The sequence below is a fragment of the Octopus sinensis genome, linkage group LG14, assembly GCF_006345805.1.
Source record: "Octopus sinensis linkage group LG14, ASM634580v1, whole genome shotgun sequence".
Lineage (NCBI taxonomy): Eukaryota > Metazoa > Mollusca > Cephalopoda > Octopoda > Octopodidae > Octopus > Octopus sinensis.
The window spans coordinates 34,070,301-34,094,378 of record NC_043010.1 but is presented as its reverse complement, the minus strand read 5'-3'; the positions used below and the strand labels follow the sequence as shown (position 1 = coordinate 34,094,378).

At 37.1% G+C, this 24,078-nt stretch overlaps 1 protein-coding gene across 11 annotated transcripts in view; it reads left to right on the top strand.

Annotated features, from left to right (window-relative positions):
• LOC115218866 (LIM domain-binding protein 2) overlaps window positions 1–24,078 on the top strand; it is a 181,574-nt gene that overhangs the window by 110,529 nt on the left and 46,967 nt on the right. For all 11 annotated transcript variants that reach the window (XM_029788824.2, XM_029788826.2, XM_029788829.2 and 8 more), the window contains one exon: window positions 14,882–14,963. In XM_029788824.2, coding sequence (XP_029644684.1) covers window positions 14,882–14,963 — 82 coding nt within the window. The remainder of the gene's footprint in view (window positions 1–14,881; window positions 14,964–24,078) is intronic.

Sequence of the window (24,078 nt, the reverse complement as noted above, 5' to 3'; positions counted from 1 at the left end):
CAATGTAAAATGAAGTGCCTTGCTCAAGGACACATTGCACTGCTCTGCCCAGGTATTGAACCCACAACCTCATGATCATGAAATGAACACGCTAACCATTAGGGCACACACACCTGAGTTCATTAAATCTCATGAGAATAGACACCAGATTGACTTGCAATACTATCCAAGCTAAACTAGCATGCCAGCCAGACAGTGATTTGTTACTGGGCTATACATCTTCTCTTGGTAGGCTTCACTTTGCTCATGTGTGCACATGCACACACACACACAGAGGAGAGAGAGAAAGGTTATATATTTGCATACATAGAATTTACTCTTTCATACACTGTATAATGTTTTCTGGAATGGTTCGGCTCCTGTTCTCCTTGTCAGACTTGAGCCACTGTCTGCTTGCTTCACAGAATTATTGTGTTAAACAAGAGAGGCAAAGACATCAACTGGTGGCTGGCTCTGACAAGATGTAGAGACTGAAATTCAGTGACAGTTTCTTCTCATATTTACCTTAAGTCTGTTAGCTTGAACATTCCTTCACAGCAAGTCTAAATATGTACAGAAACACTGTACATACACCAAATATGTACTCATGCACTGTACATACTCTGAATTTACTTACTTGTTGTTTACCATGTTGTGTTTTACCAGAGATTTTATTGTCATGCTTACACCATTGTCACCGTCTATAGCTTTGACAATTCCTATGAGGTGTCTATAAGTATGAATGTATGTTATTCTCAAGCTAATGCAAGAGAGAGGGAGGGGTCTCTATGTTGTCATTTCTCCTGCTATAAATAGCAACAGTATCTCACTCAAATCACACCCTATTGTGTCTTAAAGCTAAAAGAAAGGTTCATTGACTGCATAATGTAGATCTAGATACACTATGTCTCAAAAATGTGTTGAGGTGATCATGGCTTGAACACATTTCGTTATAAGGTTTGCTCAGTCAGGGCTGACTTGGCCCAAACAAGTCGTGTGTGACCCTCGAGGCTTTCGCAAGGTTTTATCTGCTATAAATAGTAACCAAATTTCCCTCAAATCACATCCGGTTGTGTTTAAAACTTTTGATACCAACCCACCTGAGATAGTGATTTACATTAAAACCTTTATGTTCCAAACACCAGATTAAATATGACAAAGTTATTTTACTAAACTTTCCATTATTTTCAAAACTAGCTGAAACAAAAACACTGTGTTTCAAGAGAAATATAATCACAGAAGAATTAAGTTTTAATTATATTGTGTCTCAAAATAAGACAGGTATGATCACAGCTGAAACACCTCTGATCACTGGGGTTTGCTTGATTAAGGCAGATGATAAAACAATAATTTATTATAAAGCCAGTCTTTGCAACATAAAATAACATGGAATTTTAATTTTAGATCACTTCAAAACAGGAAGTTTGTATCCTAGAATCAAGGATGGTCTCTAGTGCCAGTTGGTATCAAAAGGGTTAAAGTACTGCCTCTCAGTCATCACAGCAAGTTTATCAAAGCCTACCATACCTAGTGCTATACTGGGATGATGTTTGCATATATTATCATGTCTTTGCCTCAGTCACATCAAGTTGTCCACTATTCTGGCAAATCAGAAATGATATACACATCCATTAATACTTGTAGGCACAGGCATGGCTGTGTGGTTAGGGAGCTTGCTTCCTAGCTACATGGTTTTGGGTTCAGTCCCACCGCGTGGCACTTTGGGCAAGTGTCTTCTGCTATAGCCCCGGGCCGACCAAAGCTTTGTGATTGAATTTGGTAGGCAGAAGTTACTGCCATGTGTGTATATGTGTGTGTAGGTGCTTGTGCTTCTCCAAGAGAGAGAGAGAGAGAGAGAGAGGAAATATTCATTCTAATGAAGATTTCTAGTCGATAACCAATTTGGATTGCTATCAAGTCATTGTTGTTGCTATTGTTGTTTTATTTATTTACCTGCAAAACAACTTGATATAGAACCTAAAAGAATGTCAACAATTTCCTATAGTACATCTTGACCATTAGCTGTATAAACTAGCAATGGTAAATATTGATTTTTTACTCAGAAGTCCACCTATACACAAAGGCTTCTTGCCTGTCACAACTTGTGACAGCATTTCATACTTTAGTCTTACAGTGTATAGCACATTTTTGTTATTCTGTTAATACTCCAGTCACATAGTGCTTAATAATTTGCTTATCATCATCACCATTAATTAATCAATTAATTAATTAATTATTAAAATGTGGTGGATTGACAGACTCATTTAAGAGTGTCATACAAAAGGCCTTGCAATATTTGCTACGTCACTTTATGTTCTGAGTTCAAATCCTGCTGAATTTCAGGCTTTCTGAGTCAATAAAATAAAGTACCAATCTAGAACTGGGTTAATTTAATTTAATCAAGTAACCCCTCCCTGCAAATGATGGTGGTGGTGGCGGCAGTAGTAGTAGGAGGCAGGGGCAGCAGCAGCAATGGCAGTGATGATTTCTTACATAGCTTTGTAATAGTGTCAAATTGATTGGAAAGCAATCTTTCTGATGCTCTTAGAGCATCAGAAAGATTGCTTTCCAAGCCCTCAGTTCAAATCTTGCCTAGATCACCTTTTGTCCTTTCATAAAGTACTGAAGTTGATTTCTTCTTTCTTTCTGCCTGTCTCTCTCCTTTTTTCTCTTCACATTTTCTCTCTCTCTCTCTCTCTCTCTCTCTCTATATATATATATATATATATATATATATATATATATATATATATATATATATATATATATATATCTGGATGAAATCTGTTGTGGTCAGGCTAGAGAAAGATGGGCTCTGCCAAATTTAAATGCTCAAGATATACTGTATATCACAACAGCACTACTACAACTCCATCAAAATTTGAGGGTCCAAGGCAAGATACATAGCAAAAATAATTTTTGAAATCCTTTTTATTATTGTTAAATTTTCTTTAAAATCCTCCAGGCTCAATAAAAGAAGCACTGGTGTCAATGTATTCAGCTGTGCCTGTCTTCAAAATGTCTGACTTTGTGTTCATATTAGAAAACATTATTATTATTATTATGATCAATAGGGCAACAAGCTGGCAGAATTGTTACTGCACCAGGAAAAATGCTTAGCAGCATTTTCTCCAACTTTACATTCTGAGTTCAAATGCCATCAGGGTCAACTTTGTCTTTCATCCTTTCGGGGGGGGGGGGGTAGATAAGTACCACTTCAACACTGAGGTTGATGTAATCAACTCACCCACTCCGCTGAACTGGTTGACCTTGTGCAAAATTTGAAACTAAGAATAGGGGAGGGGTAACTGGCAGAAACGTTAGCACGCTGGGTGAAATGCTTAGTGGTATTTTGTCTGTCTTTATGTTCTGAGTTCAAATTTCACCGAAGTCTACTTTGCCTTTCATCCTCTTGAGTTCAATCTAATCGACTAGCCCCCTCCCCCAAAATTTTGGGTCTTGTGCCTACAGTAGAAAAGAATCGTTAACACACCAAGCAAAATCCTTAGTGGCATTTCGTCTGTCTTTCTATTCTGAGTTCCAATTCTGCCAAGGTTCACTTTGCCTTTCACCCTTTCGGGGTTGATAAAATAAGTACCAGTTGAGTACTGGGGTCGATGTAATCAACTAACCCACTCCCCTAAAATTTCTGGCCTTGTGCCTGAATTTGAAACCATTATTATTTATAATTATTATAGTTGTCGTAGTTATCTTTACAATAATTATTGCACAGCAATAATAGGTAGGCTTTTGGCAAACTGAATCCAAAAGCTACTTTCAACTCCCAGTTGTAGCCAATTCTATTTTGGTTTTACATAATGGAAGGGTGTTGACTTTGTCACTACTGTAGACAACTTGGTCATTGGATAGTAAGTTTTTCATCACTGAGTCTCTCTCACACACACAAACTTGCTCTCTCTCTCGTTCTCTGTTTTTCTCTCTCTCATTTGCTGATACATTGCCAATTTAACACCTTGTGCTGGAAAGAAAGAGGCACAATGCCAACTGGTTGTGAGGGCACAGACTTCAGATCATTTGTTTGCCATTTTTGTACACTCATCCCTTCTGATTATTCACTTCTTTGGTTTCTCTCCCTGCTTATATTGTAGTATTACTGTGAAGAAAAAGTAGGGTTCTGGTGAGACATAGCAGTAACCTGGTTTCAGCTCCAGCCACTTAATTACACTAATTGTCATAAGGAGAAGCATTAATGTCACAATTTCTCACTTCCATCCCATCTTTTCACTAGACACTCCAAAGGCACAACTTTGTTGTTGTTGTTAAGTCACAGGTCAACCCTCACGCAATAGACTTGTGATTATAGGGATTCCTCCTGTGACCATCCTGTCTTTTAGTCATACATAGTGCATGACTAGAATCAGAGCTACATTATCCAATCTGTCCTTCCTTTGTTTTAAGACAGTTGAGTGGGATTTGAGGAATATTTCGCTGTTATTTCTAGCAAGTTGAGCAACCATGCAGAGGCACTCACATTGGAACTGCTTTGCATATGTAAGAGAGGTAAATTTATTAGCATACTAATAAATTTCTGGTAAATATATTACTAACTGTTGAAGGCTGAATAGCATCGAAACCTTTAAAATTTTAACTCAGTAGTATTATTGTTTAGCCCCAGGTCAACACTGATCCAGCTGCCCTATAATGAAAAGGCAAGATCAGTTTTTTTTTTTGTTTATGTTCAAACATATCGAGGCTAAGTTATTGTAATAATTTATCTGATGTGCCCTTGCTTTCTTTTAAGAAGGGGTTTATTAGACAGCTATTTTAAGCAGGTTAAGTGGCCATGTAGAGGAAGACTCTATCATTGGTTCACTACCATTGCCGTTAATGTTAGACAGTGCTGGTAATGGTAGTGTTTAATACAAGCATTGCAATATACTGTCTGTTCAAATCCCATATTGACTTTGTGCTACCTTTCATCTGCCAACATCAATATTACAATATATGTGTGTGTACATATATATATATATATATATATATATATATACACACACACACACACCTCCCTTTTTCTGTAAACTTCTGTAATATCTGGTGCCTAGGCTAAACCCAGTCCTCATTTTCTTAGCGTGTTTCGTTGCTCAGCAATGTTTTAGTTTTACTGACTCCAGCTTAACTAATTTCATGGCTGTCAGTGCATTTAACTTCACAATGCATACTGGTCGCAGAGCAAAGAGTAAGCTTGAAATAAGCCAAATCTGCTGCTGGTTTCAATCGAATCAATGCCCCTTGTGCACTCGAGAAAAGCAACCACATTATACCGTCTAAATTCTCATTTACTTCCAGGCATGTGCCTAAGTCAAAAATTATTACAACAGCTTAGCCAAAAGAAGTGGGAGCAAATAGCTGTATAACACAAAATTTCTGAACTGAATACTTAACATTAATTACTATTTAACAATTAATGACTTGGTACTTAATTTGGGAAGTACAACTAACATGCTGCCCAGTTTAACACCACCACCACCACATGATTCTTGGATTTCTGGAATTCCCTCTGGTTCCCTCTCTGCACACATCTGCATCAATTTTACCAGTGTGGTAGTGGAGCTTGTAAAGATCATAGACATAACTTCTACTTTTTAACTCATTTAATAAAAAAAAAAGAGGGAGATATTCTGTCCTCATACACAGGGCCAACTTTGCTATACTTATATCGCTCTTGGTTCAGTTGCTTATACCACTTCTCCTATGGAACATTTGCTCAAACGAAAGCAATCACATGCCTCTTTCAGGCTTGTGGGTTTGTCAGGAACAATAGAATTCCAGAATAAATAAAATGGTTCCCAGAGTGATTAGATATACACTAATTTGATGAAATAAGTTGGCCTCATATCTAGTCTAAAGAATTCAGAAATACTGCAAAAAAGAAAAAAAACAGACTAAATGCTTTCTACAATATTTAGTTTTTGCCTATTTTGAAGAAGTTGGGTTTACAAAAAGTAAAAACCAAAGGCAAGGATTTGCATGAAATGTTTGCTTTCCCTCCTCCCTCCACTGCATGCACACTCATTTTTATTTGAGAAAAATATTTATTATATTTAATAAGCAATGGTTTAAAATTTTTACATGAGGGCAGCAATTTTGGAGGTGGGTATAAGCATTTACATCGACCCCAGTGCTTCACTGATACTTATTTTATTGGCCTCATAAGGAAGAAAGGCAAAGTTGACCATGACAGAATCTGAGCACAGAACATAAAAAATCAGAAGAAATGACTATATTGCAATATTGCATGATAGTGAGACATGGACTTTGAATGTAAAAGCTGTGCACCACTGGATGTGTAATGTAATTATGCATGAATGACAACACAAATGAAACTGAAAGAAAAACGCCATATAAGAGGAGTCAGAAGTTGTGTGCTCTCAAGAATACATGTGGAGGATGGTAGTTAGGTAAAGAAATTCCAAGTGATTCAAGGGGAAGTAACTTGCCAAAAGGGAAGACCAAGGAAGGAAAAGGTATTGAAAGCTGATCTCAGGAAGTTGACAATCTCAAGGAGATGAAGGGACCACAATAAACAATGCAAGCATGGGAAGACAGGTCCAGTTGTTTCAAAGCAAGCTAATTAATTTGCTACTGCTATCAGGTCGAACAGAATTAGAGGGTTCTTGGAAAGTTTGCCTCAGGAGTTTTGGCCATAGGAAAGTTTGCCACAAGATAAAAGATTAATCGCTCCCCTTGGTATATAATTGTTTCAACTAATAAAATGGGGTAAAGCAATTTCTTAACTCATTTAAAATTTCCACAAACATTTTTGCTACACAAAAAAAATATTGTTGTATGAATCAAGAAATTTTAAATGAGTTAAGAAATTGATTTACCCCTTCTTATTGGTTGAAACAATTATATACTAAGGGAAGTAATTAATCTTTTGTCTTGTCGCAAAATTTCCTATGCAGCGAACTTTCTACAGCCAAAAATCCTGAAGCGAATTTTCCTGCACCGAAAAATGTTTGCAGCAAACTTTCCAGATACGGAATTAGAGGCAGGTCACCCATTGACATACTCTCTCTCTGTTTGAAGCAAAGGGGGACCTTTTCATAAAGAATTACGTTTTTCATTATTCATTCTAGTTTTATTTATTCTGTCACACATAAAATACATTATGTAACATATACATAAGCAAATAAAACAAAGAGAAGTAAAGAGGTTACAGCCGTTTCGTAATCCACTCATTTTTGTATCATCAACTTCATTAAAAGCATGAACATACATGGCAAAGCAAATACACACATGTGTGCATGCATCTATAATGTATTTTATATTGCATTCATGTTTATAATGGAGTTCATGTAAATATGAGTGGATTATGAAACAGCTGTAACCTCAACAGAAGTATTAAGATTCTTCTTGCCTGTTACCTCTCCTTGCTTTATTTGTTTATTATATACTCCACAGAGCACACAACTTTTGTATCCCTAGATTTTAGGTTGTGCATGGTGCAGTTTGATTACATAGGAATTTAATTAACTATGCAACCTGACAGTTGGATCCACTTCGTCTCATATTATTCTGTGACCATTTTGACACCTGGCGTGTGGTACACCGTGCACCTTGTTCAGGAAATGTCAATGTGATGGCGGGATCACTATAAACAAATCATTTGTGCATGTTATTCAGCAAAAGCTGAACACTCATGCGTTGTCTTTGATGGGAGAATTGATCATAGATATATATATCGAGAGAGGTGCAGGAGTTGCTGTGTGGTAAGTAGCTTGCTTACCAACCACATGGTTCCAGGTTCAGTCCCACTGTGTGGCATCTTGGGCTGCTGTCTTCTATTATAGCCTCAGGCCAACCAAAGCCTTGTGAGTGGATTTGGTAGATGGAAACTGAAAGAAGCCCATCATATGTAATATATATATATATATATATGCATGTGTATGTGTTTGACAACTGATGCTGGTGTGTTTACGTCCCCATAACTTAGTGGTTCGGCTGATAGAATAAATACTAGGCTTACAAAGAATAAGTCCTCTGGTCGATTTGCTCAACTAAAGGCATTGCTCCAGCATGGCTGCAGTCAAATGACTGATACAATTAAAAGAATATATATACATGCACACACATCCACCCCTTCCTTGTTTCTTAGTTTCCATCATAGAACAGCATTTCTAACTGGTTTCTGTCCCTTCACTTGTTTTTTTTTAAACTTTTCTCTTTCACTGGCTATTGCTGTTTCTCACTCTCTCTACATTTCTCTCTTCTGATGAAGGTTTAACATCCAAAACATTAAGATGCTATCCCTCCCCTTTAAAGTGTTATGGTTAATACCTTATTTGTTAAGCCTTGTTCCTCCTGTGTTGTCTTACTGCATTGTTCATTGAATTTACTATATGTATATATATATATATATAATATATATATATATATATATATATTATATATATATATATATATACATACACACACACACATAAATATACATACGCACACTCATAGTCATTCATAAATCTTATGTATTTAACATCAATTACTAAAATATGAACAGCTTGAAACAGGGGCTACATATTCACAGCTAGATTGGGCTTATTACTTGCATTTCACAGACCTGACTGTCGTTGAAAAGAGCGCCCATCATTCCTCTCTGCTTGTCTGTCCATTAGAAACAGAGTTAAAGACAAAAGAAGAACGAAATGCATCTTATCTTTTAAAGTGTTTGTGTGTGTATGCATGTTTGTATGTGTGTATGTGTATGAGTAAATTTCAAATGTACATTTAAAAAAAAAATTAAATTGTACAGTGCATTATTTTCCAACTTAAAAAAAAAAATCTCTTGAGTTTTGGAGATGTTTTATACGTAAAGTCAGCTTCTTTCAGAACATTTCTGTTAAAATTTAAAGGTTTTATCATTCATTATCCTCTTTTTTTTTTCTTTCATTTCTTTCTCTCTGCTCTTGGATGTTTTCTTTTTCTTTTCTTTTTTTAAATTTGGTTTTGGTTTTGAGACTTGCAACTGATGACCTAGAAATATTTGTGCAATGTGTCGTCTGATACAACGTTCAGAACTGACGACCTTCTCACGGTGTTGTGCTGGTGGTGGTAGTGTTACTGTTGTGGTGATGGTGGTGGTACTGCTGCTGCTGCTGGAAGTGGTGGTGGTAATGTTCGTGGTGGTAGTGGTGCTGCTGCTAGTGGTGATGGTGGTAATGGTGATGTTGGTAGTAGCTATGGTGGTGGAGATAGGGGGTGATGGTACTGCTGCTGCTGGTGGAGGAGGGAAGTTGTGTTGATAATGCTGATGATACTGGTGGTGTTCATAGTATTATTAGTAGTGGTATTAATGTTAGTGTTGTTTAACCCCAGGTCAACCGTGATTGAGCAGACGACCTATGATCAAAAGGTATACCAGTCATGACCATCTCGTCTTTTTAGTGGTTTATAAGTCTGCATTATCAAATGTATCTTGTCTATATATATATATAAAAAGATTTGATGTAGTTTGAGGAAAATATTGCTGCTATTTCTAACCGTTCGAACGACCATGTAGCGGATTCCCTCGTTTGGCTCTTAAAAGTAGTGTTATTGCCGCATACACATCTGTGCCCTTGTGGCTAATAAAGAAATTGTTATTATTATTACGTTTAGTATTAGAAGTGGTGGTGGTTCAGTTTTGATTGAGTATCCTAATGTTCAAAGGCATTCCAGCTATGACCATCTTGTCTGTATATACCTAGAACTACATTGTCCAACGTCCCCACATTTACACACGATCGCACTTTTTTTTTATAACGCGAGGTGGATTGAAGGAAGGAAATTCTGCTGCTATTTCTAGCGGATCTAATGGCTTCATTGGGAGCTTCCCTCGTTGTAGTTGTTTTGTTGGCGCGGGCGGTGGTGGTGGGTGGTGTAGGAAGTAATAATGGTATTAAGGTGGCGGTGTTAGTTGTGATGGTGATATTAGTAATGTGTTGTTGTTTATAGCTCCAGGTCAACCCTGATCAATGCGTATTTCCAGCCACAACCATTTTGTCTGTTTAGGGGTGTGTAGGATTTCGTTACCTAACGTGTCCTTTCCCTTTATTTATTTACAAGATGTGATTTTGAGTGAGGCGAGGTATGGTCGCTATTTCTAACTCGACGAGTGACCACGTAAATGCTCTCACTGGTTGGCTCGAGTTTGGTTGGTATTAAGTATTATTGTTGCTTTGGTATATTGATGGTGGTGGTGGTGGTGGTGGTAGTAGTGATAGTGGTGCGTTATTTTAAAGGAAATGATAGTTGTAGGGGTAACGGTAGTAGTAGTAGTAGTAGCAGCAACTGAGGCGGCGGCGGAGATCGTAGCTGCGAGTAGTATTAATAGTAGTAGTGGTGGTGGCTATGGCTAATGGTAATATTGTAGTAGTAGTTGTAGTAGCAGTAGTGGTGTGACTGCTGTTGCTGTTGCTACTGACGTTGACACTAAGTCAAGTCTTTTAAATTAGGTTTGATGAGTGAACCACGAGTTAGTCAGTACAGAAATGGGACAAAATCGATGTGTATGTTGTAAAAATAAATAAATAGATCGTAAAAGTAAAAAATAAAAAAAAACAACTAGCCAACTAGGGATTTAGCAATAGTGGTACTGTTGCTAGCACCAACTCTTGTCTAGTAGCTAATTACTTTCTTGCTTTCACTACCAAGCAACCAGCTAGCTATGTATAGATTTTGTAGCGCTGGGTGGTGGTGGTGGTGCTTGTGATTCTATCTCTAACTTTTGCATAGTTGCTTAATTACTTCCTTGTTTTACTAACCAAGCAGTTAAACAAATAGGGAGGGGATATGTTAAAAATAAGCAAATCTCAAACGACACCCTAACATCCATTATAAAGGATGCATTGCTTCAACGTGTTATAATTCCATTCACATCTAGAATGCATAATGGGAATAATAATCCGAATAGTACAGATTGGTACTTTATTTTATCGTACCGAAAAGATAAGGCACAGTTAACTTAACAAAATTTGATCTTATAACGTTAAAGGACCGTACTTTTTTTTTACCTGACCGGAACTTTTTTGGTCATAGGTTTGCTGAATCTGAGCTAACAACACCAGCAACAATCAACTAGGAACTTGGCAACGGTCGGTAGTTGTAGGTGTGTGATGCTAGCACCAACTCTTTTGCCTAGTTTTCTGTAATAAGTGCTCTCGCTTCACTGTGAACTAAAAACTAGGGACTTGATAGCAGCAGCGGCGGCAACAATAGTGGTAGTGAGGACCAACGAGCTCTTGCTTAGTTGCTTATTACTTTCTTATTTTACTGCCAACTAACGAAACAACCAACCAACCAACCAATTATCAACGCAACCCTGACACTCCACCCATCTCCTTCACTTACCATGTTACTATTTGCACGTAGGCACAAGCTGCTTTATACCTCTTTCTCTCTCTTTCTCGCCAAACATGAATATTTATAACGTTTATATTTGAAAATAAACGAACAAACATAAATAACCACCACTAAACAAGGTCACCATATTTACAATTGTGCTTGTGTTGTTGTTAGTGTTAGTGATGGCGGTGGTGTTTCAGTGTTGATGACGATGGTGACGTGTTTTGTTGGGGGCTAAGTGATATTCTTTTATTGTTGCTGTTATGTTAGGGATGTAGAGGAAGTTATGAACTACTATTACTACTGTACTTGCACTGATCCATTAACTTGTGTTGTTTAAACCCAAATCAGCCCTAATCGAGCCCACCTATGATTAGCGACGTTCCAGCCATGTCCATCCCATCTTTTATTCAAATAGTTTTATGTAGGACTACTTGTGTCCTATTTTTTTAACACTAGTGTGTCTGTGTGTGAATTAAGGGAAGTTTAGCTACTATTTCTAGCAGGTCCAGTGACTACGGTCATTACCACAATTTTTGCTTGCATACAAACATTAATTGATTTGGTGTGTTGTATAGCCCCGAGTAAAAACCTGCAACGAGCAAACCTATAGACAAAAGCACTCCATCTCTGACCATATCGTCTTTTTATTTCAAACTGTGCATCGAGGACCATCGAATAAATATCCCTTTTAAAAAGACTAGGGTGTTATTTGAGGGAAGATTTGGTTGCTTCTAAGCAGATCGTGCGACCGATTAGAGGAGGCTTCCTCGTTTGTCTCAATGGTAATGTGTGTGTGTGTGTTGGTCCAGAGCAATATCAGTGGTGTGATGAAGTGAGCTAGTTACGTACACACACTCACATTCACACATGCTAACATACACATACACGGCCTTCAACATTCATCTCCCCTCCCTCGCTCTGTCTCTCAACTACCAACTGCTATCATATATTGTGAAGGCGACGTCGGTGCCTGAAGCAGGAGTAGTAATAGTAGAGGAAGCAGCAGCAGAAGTGGTAGTAGCAGTAGTTGTCTGAAACCTTGCACTGCTTTTTAGCAATGTAGCTAGTCAGCCTGAGAAACTTGCTTCAACATGCAACTAATCTTGCTGGATTTGCGTGTTTCCTATATATATATATATACGCACATATTATATATGTATATATAATGGGTGTATAATATATATATATATGTGTGTGTCTATGTATTATTGACTTTGTGCTTTACGTGTGTTGCTGTGTGAGTGAGAGAGGGCGAGCGAATAGTTGGAGGAAGTGGGGAAATAGGTGGGAGATCGTTTGTCCCTGTTTCATGTAACTCACCCTATGCCCCTTACACATGCTCTCATTTCTGTCTCTCTTTTTTCTATTTTTCTCTCTCTCTCTCTTATCTAACCTTCATCTAGACTTCCTCCCTTGTCCCTCTTATCTAATTTTCACGTATTCTTCGTCTCCTTCCTCGCTCTTCCTTCTCTGTTTCTCTTTCTCTCCCCACCACCACCTTCCACCACAATTCCTACCTCCTCCCCTTCCCTCTTGCTAATCATCACTCATACCTTATAATCTTTCTCCTCCTCCCCTCGTTCGTCCTTGCAGTTGATTTATCCCTCCTTCCTCTCTCTTTCTCTCTATCTCTATCTCTCACCATTCCTCCACTAAAATCACCAACTCAATATTTAGTTCTTATACTATCTCAACTATCAGTCAATTTCCCAGAGTTCTTTGCTGCGTACACGCACACATATACACACACACACATGTACGCGTACTCCGGCTAAGCCCCTCATACTCACACACTCCTCTATATAGTTTAAGCCGTGCGCTCCAAATACATACATAAACGCATACATACACGAGAACACTGAGCATTTAGTAGTTGTTGATGGCGATGGCGATACATTAATAATAATAATAATGGTGATGTAGCAGTAGCACTACTGGTGGTGGTGGTAACGGTGATGATAAAGCTATATTAGTGTTGTGGTAGCGGTGGTGCCAGCGATTGATATCGAAGTAGTAGTAGTAGTAGTAGTAGCGGTGGTGGTGGTAAACGAAGTAGTAGTAGTAGTAGCGGTGGTGGTAAACGAAGTAGTAGTTCAGTTCTTGTTACCGTTGTTGTTGGGGGTGGTGGTGATGGTGGTAGTTCTGCCAGCAGGTAGTGGTAGTAGTAGTAGCGGCAGCAGCAGCAGTAGCTGTGTTTTGTAGTAGCAGTAGTAGTGGTAACAGTTGTGTTTTCTTTTTGGCAGTAGTAGTAGTAGTAGTAGTAGTATCAGCAGCAAGTGCTGCTGCAGTCGTTATGGTAGTGGTAGTAGAGTAACAACCACTCTACTACATACATACAATCTGGCGCAAACCCTCACTGCCACTACCGCCGCCGCCGCCAACAACAACAACAACAGTCGCAATTAAAGACTACACACATATATATATACACATCGTGTGTCTGTGTAAGCAAGTGTGTTGTCTAACCATAAGAGAGATAGGAAGCCTGGCTATGTGCTAGCTTATAGCTAGCGTGCTGTGGATGGGGTTTCTGGCCCAGGCTACAGATAAAAATAGCTTCACCTGTCTGACGTTACACATGGACTCATCAACTCCACTATATTATTGTACAGTCGTCGCTTATTTACCACTAACTACACTTTTTCTCCACTCCTTTGGGCATATTTGAAGATTTCTTTTAAAGAATTTCTTTGTTTCTCTCTCTCTCTCTTTCTCTCTCAAAGGAAACATGTACCGAACGACGACGGATTGGTGTTGTTGCCAGATTTTAGTTTAGTTTTCAAAAAAGCCTTACACATTTCTTTGTTCAGAAATTTTAACTCTCCTCATTCCTCCCCGCACATGAACAGCAACATCAACAACAACAACAACATCGTTAAACTCAAAACGCGTTGGCGTCGACGCTGACAACAACACGAAGCAGACTGTATTTCTCTCTCTCCCTTTCTTTCTATCTATCTCTATCTCTCTCTCTCTCTTTCTCTTAAGTGGATATGTTGTCGCCGGTGCTTGTTTCAATCTCCAGTGGTCGGCTTTGATGAAAAAGACGGTGGTGGGATGTGGTGAAATACCAACAACCACTAACCATCACAGCAGCAACACCAGCAGACAACAGAACATAACACCACAACCACACCACATTAGTGGTCAACGATGGAAAAGATCGGTCCCCAGTTGGACTTCAGAAGGACTTGTAGATATATTTGTCATTCTGAATGACATCCGTAGCAAAGGACGGGTAGCCCAGTCAACTACCACATATCTCCATTTTTTTCGTTTTTTTTTTTTTTAGGGGGGTCCCTTGGTTACCACCATTGAAGAGTGGACACGTGCTATATGTACATATATAATATATATAGCAACACATTCAAAAGTTAAATTTATTTTGTCTTCTCCCTCATTGAAAATCTTCATCGCAGATAATCTTATTATACATCCTCTGATATATAGATATAAATATATCTATCTGTATGTATATATATCTATATATCTAGTATATATAAACTTCTTCCACCATGAATTCGGATCCTTTCTATTCGTCTTTCTCTACCTACTATAGGCGACATACGCCGTACAACAACATGGGTCAACCGGAATATCGGATATACGACTTAAACAAAAGACTGCAGCAACGGACAGAGGTAAGTACCGATTTCCATGTTTTAAGATTTTATCTCTTGTTTTGGTTGGTTAATCTTTACGTTTTCGCATCTAAACCTAAAATATGCGCGCGGAGCAAGATGATCTTTGAAAAAAAAAGCTTTCTTTCTATTCATAACGAAACTTAAAACAAACGCAAGCAGTCAGCGCTTAAAATGTTTTATTTACTTATTTATGGTTAATTCAAATATGTAAATTAATTGTAAAAAGGCAAATTTAAGCAAAAATACAATGCTGTTAATTTTATTATGAAAAACATTTTTTAAAACACTCTGCCATGTAACTTAGAAGCCTTGTACTTGTTTAGATTTGTGAAATTGTCGAGATGGACGATGCTACTTAATTGTTTTTTAAATTGAAAGTAAGAAAAAAGAAAAAAACAATGCTTCTTAAATTTAGATTATTTTTTTAATTTCTAGCAAAAGCCTAGATTTCTTTTTTGCTTTTTGTCTGTGTTTTACACCATTATTTTATTTCAAAGCTGATGCCAACAACTTTAGGATGCATTGTTTTTTCTTGATGAACAAATATTTCTGTGATTGGTTCTGTAAAATTATCTTAAATTTTTGAAGAAATCTTCAATACTGTTTTTTCACGTTTTACCAACAATGTTTTTAAGGATAAAAAAAAAAAATGTCTTGGAGTGTGTAAACGGGGAAATAACTTGCTCCACTCAACTCATTTCGCTTATTCCCAACTACCATCTTCTGGTTTTAGTAGATTTTTTGTTTTGTTTTTCTTTCAGATTTAGTTTTAAATTCTTGATTAAAAATTCAATTCTTAATTGCTCATATTCTCAATTAGTATTAAATGAGAACCGATCGTTCTTCTTTCTGTCTCTTCATTAGTGAAATATAATTAATCTAAGACCAAAATGTAAGCCATGTCGCGCCTACCTTACAGTTACCTCCCCTCTTCAGTCAACTTTTTTCTCAGTTATAAAAAAATGAGGAATGCGAACGTGTATTTCTTTTTTAAATTGATTCTTGTCGACTCAGACTAAACACGAGTCCCTGCAAATTCCTTGTAATTATATTATTTGGTGAGCATTGGGGGGAAAATTCTTTCATTTAAATATTGTCGGCAGATACATAAAAACGGCACAAATTAATATACACACACGCACACATTTGTGCCGTAATTACGCGCGCACTTACACATGTTTAATAATAATAGTAATAACCAACACATTCGTACATCGCAGCGCGCCTATAGATGCTGAGTGTCTCGTTGGTAAGAAGGCCTTTCAACATGTTTTATGTTCAAAAAGGTAGACCTATGAGATACAGTATATAGAGCACCAGCGAACATTTACATATGGACTCTATATATATGGGAAACCACTGGCGTGCGCACATGTAGTGCACTGCACATACACAACGAGCAATAATGGGACCGCTACGTAGTCATTTGACTTGCTAGAAATACCAGTCTAAATTTCTTTTAGTTACATTCTGTTTTAAGAAAGGAAGGATACAATGGTTTATATATTTTAAGATGCACTGTATCTGAATTGCATCTTTGATCATCATAAGTCTGCTCGATCAGGGCTGACACAGCTACACAAACGATTGCATGACTTATAACGTGCATAACATCAGTCCACAACACAGCGCACACAAGCCAACGAAGGAGCCTCTGTCGTCACTCAATCTGCGAGACCTTGTCGCCGGATCACAGGCTTCAAAATAAGAAGTTTTGTGAATTATAGAAGTATAACTAATTTGTTGCACATAAACTTTAACCACAAAATCTTATATGAGCCCTGGTTGAGAACCACTACACAGTAGTCAGGGCTAGAATATTTTTAATTAGAGATTTGCTCAAGCAAAGCTGACGTGGGGCGATACAAATACAACGTACATGATCAAGAAAACGGAAAATGAACTGGGTATTCTCTCGAGCTATTAAAAACAACAGTCAAATCACAACCCATGTTGCGTTAAAAAAAAAGATAGATATTGTAGTGCTAAATACACTGTCTGTAGAAGACGGGATGGTCACTACTGGAAGGCTTTTGGTGTTACGGTTGCTCATTGTCAGCTGACCTGAGGCTTAAACAAACATTGCCCGCAATGAATTACTATATGGTCTTGAAGAAATTTTATTAGTGCTTATTGTAATTACTCCACGTGGAAACTGCTCTGTAGTTGGTTAAGATGCTCTTCCAAAAATACTCGTGTTTTACAGGCTGTTCTTTGGTGAGCGTAATTTTTTAGCTGCTTGGCCATACTGAAACAGCGCCCGGATGTATATACGGTCTGCTTTACTAAAATATATCCTTTTATTCTTTCGATTGCTTTCAACCTTTCTGCTATGGCCATACTGGGGTACCACTGTGATGTATGAAAATATTTAAATGTTGTTGAATTTCGGGCTAGCCTTGATCCAGCATACCTACTGACTAAAGCCGGAACATCAGATCTTTCTATTCTGGACATAGTGTTATTAGTTACCGTTTCTAATTACGTTAGTAGAAACGATAGAACGCCGTAATAAATCGCCTTGCAATATTTGCTTTTAAGTTCAAACTCTGTCCGGATGACTGTAGTCAGCTGTGTTCATGTCAACCACTTACAGTTCGCCTTACGAACGGGTTTGGTGTGCAAATTTAAGATAATATGTTATGTTAATATCTTCTTCAAAAGATTCTTTGGAGATTTAGACAACCAAATTCACTGTGTTTTTAATCAGTAATTCTATATGAATGAGCTGCAAGCTCTCGGAATTGGAAATCATCATCCAGTTCAATAGAATTCTCTATCAACTTTTGTTTTTACAAGACGTGAAAAGGTGGAATGAAAGAAAACAAATCTTACAAAAATTGTAGGTATGGCTATTACAAAAAAGTCATAACGTTCTTTATTTGGTTGTGCTTGGACAAGTAAATATGCAAGCCTCTGGTCAAAGATATTTAACCTCGACCTTTCCCTCCGTTTTGTTTTCGAATATAAGGTATTTATCTATGTTTGCATTATCCAAGACGTCCTTCCCTTCTTTTTAAGATGTCACAGTGCGATTTGGCAGAGATTTGACTCCACATGGTTACTTGACCGTGTGGAGGCTTTCCTCATTAACTCAAAACCTACAAGATGTTATAGTGTAATGTGAGGTAGGTTTTTGTTGATATTTCTAGCACACCGGCAGTCATGTACAGATGCTTTCGTTGGCTTGAGTTACGATTATGTTGGCTCCAGTGCTAAATTTGCTTGAGCAGATCTAGAATTATTGGAGTGGCATTATTCTGGGCATAGCTTTTGTGTGTGTGTATATATATATATATATATATATATATATATATATATATATTTAATCCAAACAAGAAAACACAACACGAGGACGTGGAACAAATATAGTATTATTGGACGCTCAGGAAAGAAGGAAGACAGAGGAAAAAAATCGCCAACGGTACACACGCGGTCACACATATGTATATATATATATATATATATATATACACACATACATACATACATACATACACACACACACAGAGCAAATGTAATATTTATTTATTCACATTGTTTTGGATTATTCATGCATTATCTTGCGGCTTTCAGATTTTTAAGAGGTAACTGTTAACTTTTAGAATGATATTGTAAGGTATGTGTGAGGGCCAGCTTAAACATGAAACAGAATATTTTGGCCAGATATGGCCGGTTTCAATGCTAAAGGGTTAAGAATGTAGAAATGTCTAGTTGACATTTTAAGATTAAGAAGTTTTGGTTCCTCTCTAGAGCAGATTGAGTAATTACTTACAACCTCTCTAGCTGACCAGTATAGTCCCCACTTTAAAAGGCAGTGGTAAGCTTGTGGAGAATGTAGAGAGATACAGTTGCTAATTGTCGATGCATTAGAAGTTGTCTATTGGTTTATATCACCATTTGGTGGCTGTGAAAATATTGAGCACATTTGTCAAAATTTGAACTAATTCTTTTTATGTGATCCACAAGTCTTTTCTTGCAACATCACCAGCTATAGTTTAATCAGTATAATGTGGTATTCATATTCGAAAACTAACCATATGAAGTACTTCAGCTTTGTGAATTCAAACATTTTTTGAATTGGTATTCTATCATTAACCCCTGAGTCAACTCTGGCTGAGCAAACCTACAATCAGAGATGCTCCAGCCTTGATCGTCTTATTCTTTTCTCAGTCGTTGTTTATCTAGCACTACTTTGTGTCTCCCTCTCATTTCAAGACAGCATCTAATAGTTTGAGTGACCACATAAAATCTCCCACATTGATTCATCTGTACCTGGTGGCCATCATAAAACTACATGTGTGTGTGGCCAAAGCTGCATACTGAGGGATTTATAGGCTAAACTTCACTTTGGTTATCTTTGGAAGACAATAGTTGAACTGATTTTTTTTTCTTTCATACCAGGTAACTGCTGGGGTTGGGAGGTAGAGTGGGCATTACTTTTTTTAAACTCATTTGTTTCCCAAAAGAAACATTAAACCTCAAACTTCAATTTGATATATAACTCAGTTATGTTAATTCTGTTTAAGAATCCTGAATTTATTCTAGTTGTAATTTAAATTTTCTGAATTATTCTGATTACATGCCTAGTTTTTGAGAATATTGAGACTATCAGAAATAAAAGTTATAAGGCTGAAAGCCAGTCTAGAGAAAAACATGTAAGAAGGCATTTCAGAGTTTGAACTGATTAAAATGTGTTACGACACAAAGGATAGCTCTACTTCTATGGGTTTCAGCCAAAGGTTGTAACCATGCTGAAGCACCACTTTTAAAATATTTTATTGTGATTTCTGTTCTTGAAATTGGCACCAGTCCAACAAACAATATATATATATGTGTGTGTGTGTGTTATTATATGATGGTGACGAACTGGCAGAATTGTTAGCACGCTGAGCAAATGCTTGGCAGTATTTCATCCATCTGCATGTTCTGAGATCAACTTTGCCTTTCATCCTTTCGAGGTCAATAAATTAAGTACTAGTGAAACACTGGGATCGATGTAATCAACTGCGCCCCGTCCCGTCCCCTTTCCAAGTTTCAGGCCTTGTGCCTATGATAGAAAGGATTATTGTTGATGTTGTAATGCAGTTATACTGAGACATTATGGATATGTTCTCGATTGAGTGTATAATGTTTTGGTTGGGTTTGAACCTCCCAAAAAAGTGGTTGTTTAAATGGCAAGGAGGATAGGATACTAAACATGTTGGTAGTTAGTATGTTGTCACCCATATACAGTATTTATGGTCAAAACATTCAACCACTAGAAATCCACTCCAGTACATCTCCTTCTTTGGGAGCCACTAACAACTAATTGCTGCTGTCTTTTACTTTCTGCCATCTTAGAGGAAAATTTCAGTAAAGAATGTTTGGCTAGAATTCTTCAAGATGGTGCCCCAGCATGGCTGCAGTCTATTGACTAAAACAAGTAAAAGATAAGATATGACATTGAGCATTATCTTAACTTTCCATAACTTACTATGAATCCAAATTTATACTAGTGGCACACTGAAGCTATATACCTTAGAACATTTTGTTTTTTGATTATATTGGCAAAAGCTTATTCAAAATTCTTTTTCTATATGTAAAAGTCTTCGTCAGCTGATCAAACAGGCTGTGGTTGACTAGTCCACTCTAACAAGGGCTTATAGACTGAAACATATCCACCCACCAGAGTTGTTCCTTACTTGCAAACAAAAATTGGGTTTTTCTTCCTCTAAACATATAAATTAACTTTGAGAGATTATTCATAAATAAGTTATGTACATTGGCTATAGATTGATCTAGAACCTTTGCCACATTGCTAAATTCCTTTGCAGTTGATTCTACCATAGGTGATGGATATGGATAAAACACCTGACCACAAACTTGTTATTAATCTGCCTCTTTCTCATTTGCTTTAGGCAGCAGATTGAGATATTGTTGATGCTTTTTCTGAGACAGAAGTCTTAAAAGATTTCATGTGGTCCCCACTACTACCATCGATTCTATAAGAACTGGAAGGTATATTTAGTTTCCATCTTATCACAGTTGTGCTGATAATATCTGTAAAAGCAAGAATTGGGCAGTTATTTGAATTAATTATTAATGTCTTCACTGATAAACTTGGTTAAACATCAAACACTTGTTAAAATTTAGAAATCTCCAGTTAAATTTTGTTTACTGCTCAAGGTACTGGACAAGTCTTCTTCCTTTTGCTTATCTCAAGTTATGAACTAAGATTCAAATTTGAAATTGTGTTCAAAGGTACAGTTAAACAGTCATAGATATTCTTATATATAACTATTATTCCATTAGTCAACAATACCAAGTTATTGTATGATAGTTGAATAGACAAGACGGCAACTTCCATTCGTAACATATAGGAAGTGGTTGACTTAAAGAATAGTTGGGAGTATAGCTACTCATTCTCCAGCTATTAGTAAGCTGAGATAAGTACTTTAGCCCTACCAAGCAAAAGTATAGGTACCAGTGCTTTTTTTTTTTTTTTTTTTTTTTTGAAAAGTGTTAGGGAGAAAATTCAGATTTGAGTACTAACTTCAATCATTCTTGCAAGCTTTTGTATTTACAGAAAAATACAATCCATATTAGCACATGGAAAACAGATGTAAAATATTTTATAAATGATTCTGTAAATTGGTAGAGGGGTTACTGTGGGATATTTAAAGAGTAATCAGAGTAGACTTATCAGTTGAACCTACAAGCCAAACCAGACAACACATCTTTTATCATTAGGCTAGATCTTAGCTATTCTGTAATACTCCCACATGTAACTCTTGTTGACAACCCGTTAGCAATACCAGCATTGTAATACTATCTTAAAGCCATTCATTATAAACAACTTTTTGCGTATTTCTTCCAAATCAGCATTTGGAGTGGAGTGGACTGCATAGGAAACTAAGTGTTGTCAGTTAGTACAGAATTTTCTTCTTTTTTTTATACTAAATTTGCAGGATTAAAATTTATTGTGTAGCAGTAAAACAATTGAGTGGATGAAGTATTGGAGTATCAGCACATAGATCTTCAGTTCAAGTTCATTATGTGCATTTTGTTGTGTTTTGGGGGTTATACTTTACATATCAGTACATATAACTATGCCATGGTGCTGTGGGTATCTCATCTACTTAATGTCAGTCATGTAGCCAAAGTTTATCACTTGTCTTTATATCAAAATCCCTTTTTGTCTATGAAACTACATGTAAATTTTCTGGAAATAATAAGACTTAATTCATCTAATTTGATGTGGAATTGTGGTAGTTAAGTAGAGCTAGTCTTCCATTGACCTATGCATGGCACTCACACATGCAAACCTTAATAAAATTCTCTTTGTATGGTTTACTTCTGTTAAGGTGGTGCCCCAGTCACATGATCAAATTCAGCAAAGAAAGTAGGAAAACCAAATAGATTTTGCAGTGGTTACTCTGTATCTGCCTGTGTTTGTGGAGCATTCTTCTTGTTGCCAAAAAGTCAATTTCCTCTCAAGTCCTTTCTCCTGAACAACTACATTTTCTCAGTCAACAATATAATGCACACACATGCAAAACAAACAAAACCTATGTTTGTGGTAACTTTTGGAAATATGTTGCCACATCTGTGACATGAATATTACTTGAACAATCTGATACATCTTCTCTGCAGCTGTCTGTGTTCAAGACTCTTATTCATTCAAAGTGGTCAGTATTTACCTCAGGTCTGGCACTTATTTTCTTGAGTTAAGAAATGCATGGGACATGAAGTGGTGCCATTATCTCAGCACCAGTTGATCTGCATTTATATCATCATAATCAACATTTGACCTCAACTTTTTGCATAGGTCAGATGGAATTCGTTGAGGTAGTATCTCTATAGTTGGGTGCCATTCCAATTGCCAACCCATAGCAGTTTCCCAGCAAGGTAATATTTCCTCATGGCCAAACATGTTTTTCATGGATAACTGGAAACAAACAACATCGCCTGTATGATAGTGATGCTTGTTTACAATCATGGCATGATATCCAGACAAAGGTATACACAAACACACACGCACACATTGGACTTCTTTCAGTTTTCCTCTATCAAATCCACTCACAAAGCTTTGGTCGGCCCAGGGCTGTAGCAGAAGACACTTGCTTAAGATGCCATGCCATCAAACCAAAGCTGGGACTACATGGTTGGGAAGCAAGTTTCTTAACCATAGAGCTACAGGTTTTTGCACAGATTCTGTCCCAACTTTTCCATTACTTTTGAATTGGTGATCAACCAGCATAAAGTATTTGACCAAGATGCAGTGTAATGGAATCAGACACAGAGCCATATGATTTTGTGGTCAACATTTTAACCATGTGGCTGTGTGCTGATATTGATATCAGAGCCATGTTGTCTTTTTAAATCATACTCCATAAACATTTGTATTTTCTTTCCATAGAGAGCAAGATTGGGGACCTTACTCACTGTGCTTTTGTGTAACATAGGCTCACAGGACACTGTCAAAAATGTCTTCAAAGTGGACAGATGTATAGGTGGCATCTGTCGTATATTTAATGCACTATAGAGTGTATCTCTTCTTACTGAGATCATAGGGAATATGACAACTGAAGCAGAAGGAAACCCAGCAAGGTTGAAATCACGTTTCTTATATTTAAGTAATTAGATATGTATTTTTATGCAAGGTACTTCACATGCTTATTATTTTTGTGTGAATAGATACCAAAAATTTCCCCAAAAGTTCAGTGATGATAGACTAGCATCCTGTTTTCGAGGAGGGGGATGTTTTGTTCATTTACTGCCACAGAAATCTGATTTGAGTGTTGGCCCCGAGGTTAATGACAGGAAAACTTATTTACCAACTTCAACCATGCCTGTTTTAATTAAAATTATAAGTCAATTTATTAAGTTGTTTGTAATTTTAAATGCTTAGTATTTCAGAGTTTTTAATTGAATAGGGTATCAACTTTCAATTTTCAAATTAGGGATTTGTGGTTTGGTTTCCTTTTTCATTTTCACTAGACTAGACTAGAATTAGTACTGGGATTCTTATGTTACCCGATAATAGATATTTTGTCCCTTGCACTGATGTCAACCTTTTGTCATCATACAACCATCTGTCAACACCCATTTGGCTCTGTTGCCTTCACAG